This window comes from Carassius auratus, unplaced genomic scaffold, assembly GCF_003368295.1.
Source record: "Carassius auratus strain Wakin unplaced genomic scaffold, ASM336829v1 scaf_tig00003061, whole genome shotgun sequence".
NCBI classification, from domain to species: Eukaryota; Metazoa; Chordata; class Actinopteri; order Cypriniformes; family Cyprinidae; genus Carassius; species Carassius auratus.
The window spans coordinates 55,228-63,507 of record NW_020523501.1 but is presented as its reverse complement, the minus strand read 5'-3'; the positions used below and the strand labels follow the sequence as shown (position 1 = coordinate 63,507).

Sequence of the window (8,280 nt, the reverse complement as noted above, 5' to 3'; positions counted from 1 at the left end):
AAAGCAACGTGGGTAGTTTGAAAAGAAGGGAAGAAAAAAATAAACCTGGCTGGATCAGGAACCCTGTCTGAGAAACGTTCACTTCCCTTTTTTTTAATCTACATCAGATCGCGAGCTCATACAATTTGGGTTCGAGACAGAGATTAGATGGGGAAGCAATGATATGATGGACACTTTGATTATTTTACTGGGTTGCTTTGATTTTGCCGGACGAAGGTGGAACTATTGAGAAACTATTGGCATTAAAACAGCAGCATATCAGATTTATTTTATACTTGCGTGCTGTTGTCTGAAATGAATCATTTTAAATCATTTCATATTTACAATAAGATTCAATTGTGAGGTGGTGGTACTTCACAAATCGATGGAATGTCAATGATCAACACTTTTAATACATTCATTAATAAAATCACACTTTATTTAAAGGTCCAATTCTCACTATTAACAAACCATTAACTACGACATATGCCTTGTTAAACTCCCAATTTGCTGCTTATTAATAGTTAGTAAGGTAGTTGTTAAGTTTAGGATTAATAATATGTACTAATAAACAGCCAATATGTTAATAATAGGCATGCTAATAAACACTTATTATTGAGAATTGGTCCCTATTCTAAAGTGTTACAATTTATAGATTTTAATATATTAGTTTATAATAACATAATACAGTGAAGGTTAATATTTGCAATGTTTAATTTCCAGACATACAAATACATTTTTAACAATTCACAATTTTTATAACCAACAAACATTCCAAATATTATCTGTATAAAACAACATTCACCTAAATTAACAAATGCTTTAAAAACTAACCAATAAGTAGTTTGTGATACCTAATGCATTGACTAATGTTAGTGAATTAAACCTTATATAATAGGCATCTGCTAAATGCTTAAAATGTAGTCACGCACTACCCTGAGGACTTAGAAAGGATCTCATGAAACATCTAACATAGCCTCAAATCAAGTTAAAGGCAGTACAAATATGTTGCTTCTTGTTGTTGCAAAAATAAGACATCGAGTGGCTATTGGCGGGCAAAACATGTACAACCTAGTTCACACTATAAATACAGAAACACAGCATGTGTGAGTCCTAAACTACTCAGAGACTCCCGTGAGACAAAATAACACATCAGAGAGGTGCGCAGTCAGGAATCTAAATTTGTGGAGAGGAATTTGGATAATACCAGCAGGAAGCAGCGGGTGAGGCCGCAGAGCGTGGCTGGGCGAGGAGTGAGGTGGCAGACGGGGAGGAGTCTCCGCAGACGGTTGGAGGGCTTAAGCCTGGCGGACAGGGGCTTGTCAAATGCAGCTGTTGCAGACACTGATTGATAGAGTTTGTATTCCAGCTCAAACCTGAAAACAGCTTGACCAGTGCCAAGTAAATTGAGTAAGTGGTCTTTTCAAACAACAAAACTAACAACATCGTCTGGAGACAGAAATCTGACAAAAAGAAACGTAAGTAGTGTGCCCATAACCAGTATTAAGAAACTCAACATATAGTCTAGAAAAACATTGTAACATTCTCTTAAAAAGAAGAAAGAATAATGAGTGCAATGGACACTAGATTTAATGAATAAAACAAAACAATAACACAAATAATATAATATAATAATCTTCGATAAAGATGCTTATTACGATTCTGAGCCATTATAAGAAATATGGATTAGTTCATACAAATATTGTATGTTTATATTGCATGTACAATATATTATTAACATAAATTCCACACTCACACCACATGACAACCAACTAATAAACAACAAATAGGTTATCAAATAGCTAATTACATTTACAAATAATGGTACAAATCTGATCTCTTTAAAGGACTTTGGTTCACCTGCTACTAAATCAGCATATGTGTGGCCCTTGACCTGAGGGTTACAAATATGTCAGTCAGCTCATCAAAACATGTGGCAATTTGCATCTATGTCTCCAGTGGGTTATAAAACAACGACAAAGAAGTAAAAAACAAAACAAAAAAAAAAACACTTCAAAACCACTTTCCACTTTGAAGTTTGATTGAATCATATCCTGCTAGGTAGCACCTCCTTCTCTTCCAAAAGGCAGATGAGTTGACTGAAACTTTCCTTCACGGCCTCCATATTGCTCGTCGTGCTGCCTGAAAGAATCCATCGCTTCCCTCGGGCCAGCGGCTGCAATTCTAAAAACTTCTGAATCTGAAAAAGAAAAGAAAAAATAGAAACATTTATTCAATTATGACTCACTCTATCCAATATGTATTTATTTATTGAATATTTATTCAATCATGAGGCTCTATATACAAATTTTGGTTTGTCTAAAAAAAAAAAATTGGGTTCAATTTGGTGAGAATCCAAGAGGCCTTGGGAAAAATTCTTTTTAAAGAAAAAACAGCCAATGTGATAACTGAAATCCTGTTCAATCAAATAACTGAAACGGAGTCTTTTTTTATGTTTGGGTTTTAAATGACTTATTTATTTTGCCTTCAAATTCCTCAAGATCCTCTAACCAAATTGCAGCTATAATTATGACATAATATTTTATTATGCCACCCTTAACATAAGCAATGAAAACATTTTTAAGAAGGAAGGTTGAAATGTGTTGTCAAGTTCAAAATGATGTTTATACATCCTTATCATTAATTAGGAAAAACCGTGAGATGTCAACCTGTGTATGTTTCAGTCTATTAAAATAGTGTTTTCTGGGACCCCAAACAGAACATGAGGGTTATTTTACCATAACAATAAGACTTTCTCTTTTCTCTAAACAAATCCTCCAGAAAATCCATAAACAGTTTTTCTACATTTCCAAATGGTAAAAAGCTTAGTATCTGCTTATTAGGTCAAAACATTCCTCACAGAACAGCAGAGATGCATTAGTGTCCAGGCACTGTAACGCGAGGTTCATGTGCAGCGGGGAAACTATGCAGATTTAGTTAACAAGTACTTGACATACTCAAAACTGTTAGTAACAGCTGATTAAGAGGATCATATGTCAAAGCTTTGTGCTCTGTGCTTGATTATACTTTTATGTCAGCACTTCATTATAGCATGAGCAGATCAGAACCATCTGTTAAATTTGACCTATTCGAGGAATATCATACTGCTTCTTCTCAAAAGACACAACATGACTAACTCTGTAAGTCATAGCAGCGAATAGTGTCATTTTGCAGGAGTCATTTGTAATAATAAAAATCAGGGGTATAGCATTAGTTCGGGCAGGTCACGATAGTCAAGCCCTATCTACCTATAAGAATACAACACCTATCTAAGCATTCATATATAAGGTCCCTTGGTATTATCAGCAGTTTTCACATTGCTCAATAGCTAATTAGATCAAGCATCCACTTCACAGCTGCAGTTTCACTCTCTTGAACATCTTCACAAGCTTAGTTCCTTTTAATGCTCTCAGGTTATCTGAAACATGCGTGTTGCTATGGCTATCTGAGTTGCTTAGGCTTGCTTTGTTGTTTTCAGTTGCAAACTTGTGCTAGTTTATGCTTATCTGTTGTCACTGGCAACATGCTTGTCGCTGCAATGTGCTTAACGGCGGTCTTATGTCATTTCATGCATTCTTCTAATCAACAGTTATTTACACTGTTAAGAGTTGGATTCTTATGCACGCGCGTGCAGTCAGCGACCCAAGTGAGACCAAGACCACACCGCTTAACGTTTCTTTCAGTGGTTACGGAGTCATCGGCAGCACTGCAGATTCTTGCTCAAGAAGACTAGACGAGTTCAAGATGAACTACACTAGCCTGCCCCTGGCTGGAGAGAGTAACTGCTAGCAGTTGCGGCAGAATTAAAAGAGACGTCAAGTCGTACACTTTCTGCTCCTTGTAATGATGCTCTCGCGGTGTTTGCATACTCTATCACATGGGAAGTGAATTAAATGCAATATTGGTTGAATACAGACATTTCAGAAACAGCAACACTTTTTATATACTGCTTATATACAGTGTTGTGCTAGTTACTAAGAAATAGTAACTAGTTACAGTTACTAGTTACTTCATTCAAAAAGTAACTCAGTTACTTTGTTGATTACTTACACATGTTCCCATTATTGCCCTTTTATGCGTTATGGTCTTTACAAACACAAAACTGACTTAAAGTAATTTTTAAACACTATTTTATTTAAGTCAGACCAGCACAAACAGAATATTGTATATCACAATGATTTCTGAAATAAATAAAACAAACTGAATAATATATTCAGAATCAAAAACTAAAGTGGCTTCTGCATCATAAAAGCTCTGGAGCCCATAAAAATGTTCCTTTCACAGCTTAAGTATGAAAACTATTTACAATGTACAACATAACACAAAACATTTTGAAATAAATAAATGAAAGCAATCTGAATTATTCAAAATCAATTAAAAAAAAACTCTACACCAAAAAACTGCTATTATTGACAACTAGGGGTGGGCGATATCTCGATATTTAAAATATATCGAGATATTTTTTAAACACTATATGGATTTTGACATATCGTATATATCGATATGTTGTTTATATTTAATTCTGATTCCGCCACTTTGCTTCTTTGCCTTCTCTGTGCTGTGCTCGCCCACGCTCGCTCGCCCCCGCCTCCTTGCTTTTGTCCCCACTCCCTTCGCGTGTATAGAACTAGTCTAAAAAACAAAGTCTAAAAAAAAAAGGACAACTGGCTCCATTATATGGAGATACTTTGGTTTTAAGGCGTAGGACGAACAGAAGGCATATGTCTAACGTAGGACCTAATGATTTCCGCGATGCAGAAAACGCGGACGGAATACAGTCATAAAAACGGTATTTACAGTTTAACGCGGAATGTCACAGAATTGGTTAAATTTTGAATGAATTATCAAAAGTAGGTCATGCACTTAAATCAAATCGCAATATAGACTAATATCTGCAAATATTAACCCAGAAAAGTCTATTTAAATATGAATCCTGCATGTTCTGCGTGTCTGTGTTAACGAATGGCGCAGAAGCGCGTCTTCATTCATTAAACACACGGAAGCGCGTGATGCTCGCGCTGATTTCAGCGTCTTTCCTCTCACTGATAAAGATGTGAACACATGAGGAACATCTCCAGAACTGAACCGAGAGTCACTTCATGAGCATCTGACCATTTGATTTGAGTAAAACTAGCTCATATCACATCATAGACTGTAGTATCACATACACAGAACTGTAAAGGTAAACCCGTCAAAATAAAAGTATTTGGCAGAAATATTTTACTATTGTTCAGCAGAATGTACATAGCCCACTACTACTATTATTAAAATGAAATGAACATATTTTTTTAAGGAATAATCACACAACATTTCTTCCATGTTTTATTTTTAATAGTAAATCCCCTTTGTTTACCAAAAAATAAAGTTTGCTTAATTTTAAATAATTAAAAGATAAATTAAATAAATGTTTTATGCCTTCATTTGACAACCAGAAAAATGTAAATACACAGAATTTCTGAAGGGAAAAAATTTAAACTAATTAAGTTGTTTTTATGCATTTAAATAATTACACATGCTAAAACACAGAATTAGGTAACAATAAAGCATAAGGTGAAGAAAAAAATAAAACGTTTCATAGGGCCCTAAACATGTAATATTTGGCATATTTGTTTTTGCAGTAGTTTTAGGGGGGTTATTTTTCCTGTAAAGATATCGAGATATATATCGCATATCGAGATATAGCAAAATATATCGAGATATATTTTTTGCTCCATATCGCCCAGCCCTATTGACAACCATAAATTATATGCATAAAAAAAATAATCGCTGCTAGACTGCATGGATTCACAGGGAGTTCTTGCCCAGAACAGAACCATCCTGCCAATCCAAACTGTATTGCTACAATTGCTATTTGTCAGTCGTCTTTGACGACAGTTGTCCTGATAGTAATCCCATTTATAGAAGGAAAACATTTAATGTCCCTTATAACCGATCTTGTATCGCACTACAATCCTACAAACTTTTTAAAGTCACAAAAGTTTGGACTATTGACAGTACCTAGCATATCAAAGCCAACAAAAGGAGATACAGCTTTTTCACATTTGGCTCCAAAATTCTGAAATGGCTATCCTGAAAATGCTCAGGGCTCAGACACACTTTATCAGGTTAAATCTAGATTAAGACATCTCATCAGCCGAACTGTCACATATTGCACCTGATAGACTAGCATGTCAGCTTTCTATCGCAGTTACTAGATTTTATAAGCACCGGTCTGAACCCAGAGTTGACTGCAGATGATGCCAATAACTAATGGACTTTCAAGATCCTTATATCACAATCATTATCATAATCATAAGCTGTATTTACTGCATTGATGCATTGCTAGACCTTTGGAAAATATTATGAGAACCACAATAGTACTGTATAATGTTTAGTTTACATCCTTCACATTACACACCGTCAGTTCCACACTCATCAACATTTTATCAAGCTATTCAACATATAAATCAACTATGAGGAAATACAAATCAATAATATATTCAAATTTAAAGACATCACCAGCTTTTTGCTTAGTTTGGAGTGAAAAATCATATCAGCATACTTTCAAAATAATAGGTAAAAATAGTAAGATTAAATAGATCAAACGTGACACTTTTATAGTAGTGCTGTCAAACGGTTAATCAAAACCAAAAAAAGTTTTTGTTTACATAATATATGTATGTGTACTGTGTATATTTATTATGTGTATATAAATACTCACACAGGGTATATATTTATATTTTTAAATATTTACATCTAAATACATTTATATTCTTATATTTTATAATATACATTAATATATTTAATATATAAACATTACATATTTTTCGTAAATATATACATGCATGTGCTTGTATTTATATATACACATGATAAACATACACATATATTATATAAACAATTAATCGTTTGACAGCACTAATTTATAGTGTTACAAAACATTTCTACTTCAAAAAATTATTTTCTTTTACACTTTCTATTCATCAAAGAATCCTAAAAAGAAATGCATCATGGCTTTGACATAATCTTCGCCATAATAGAATAACTTATATTTTAAAATATATTTAAATGTTATGGATTATTTCAAATTGCAATATTTCATAATATAACTGTTTTCTTAATTTTGTTTCAATAATTGCAGCCTTGGTGACTTCTATCCAAAGCTTTTTTTTTTTATCCTACCAACTCTAAACTTCTGTATGGATGTGCATATTTAAGTTCCTTTTTTTCTGAATGACCCTAATTGATATGAGATAACGAGGTATGAGACATAGTGAAAAAATGATATCAATAGATATTTAGTGTAGATACTGACAGATGGTCATCTATTACCTTCCTCAAAACAAAAGAGATGCAGCATCAGATGTCCCTAACCAAATGAGATATCCTGCAAAGTGCTGGTAGATAAAAGCACAAGGAAATAGAGTTCACCGGGCAGATAAAGTTAGACCAGAGGATATGTTGCTACAACAAACAGATGCAACTGTATCTATCGTTTCGCAATCTGCAAGCATGATGGACACTCTCTGCTAATCTGATGATAACAGACAGAAAGACTTGAAAAATAAAATCACACTGTTTAGTGTGCTGAGTCTTTTGTCCAAAGCACTCTTAATGGAATCCGCCTCAAATAGAATCACATACGAAGCACTTGTTTTTGCAGCGCTGGCATCTAACTGTGCCATGTTGGGATTTATTAGTGTCTGCTGTTTTCATGACAGCCTACTTCACTGAGTCAGAAGATTGTGTCTCGTCTTTCCTCCGGCAGAGTCCTTAGGGGGCACTGAGCTGTGCCTCGCTCATAGTGTAACAGGAGTTTAATGACAGATTAGGTCACTTCAGCCCGGGCCTGACCGACCCAAACAGTGTTAACAAATCCGTCTTGGTAAAAGGAGCTGCCTCGGGTCTGCTGGCTTACCAGTCAGTCTGTCCGTCTGTCTGCAGCAGGCCCCCTTCTGGAGAACACAAGGCTTGCACTGAATCTGTCAGGTCACATAAATGATGAAAAACAAGAGCGTAAGACTTTCTTTCGTCGTCATGAATAAAAGTGTAAATTTCTTTGGCTTTGCTCACGTTAGTTTGAAGTTGCATGACAAGGTAAGCTTTGCACAATGGTGGCAGATGGCTGTTGGGGTGACCACTGGATCATATAGTCAAGCCTTCGGGACACTGGGAACAATGATTGGACTAGCTGTACAGAGAGACCAGCTTACAGCTTTGAAAAGTTGTTGTGTCGTCTAATTCCAGAAATTTCCCTTACCTTAAAGTCACTATGGACAGAATGGTAGAACAAAAACAGGTAGAAAACAACACTGTACTTCT

General features: G+C 35.0%; 1 protein-coding gene across 1 annotated transcript in view; it reads right to left on the bottom strand.

The window, feature by feature from the left end:
• Nucleotides 1-597: 597 nt before the first annotated feature.
• LOC113070122 (ADP-ribosylation factor-like protein 15) overlaps nt 598-8,280 on the bottom strand; it is a gene marked incomplete at its 5' end in the record, with an annotated part of 58,960 nt that continues 51,277 nt past the window's right edge. Inside the window, one exon of the mRNA XM_026243318.1 lies at nt 598-2,179. Coding sequence (XP_026099103.1) covers nt 2,027-2,179 — 153 coding nt within the window. The remainder of the gene's footprint in view (nt 2,180-8,280) is intronic.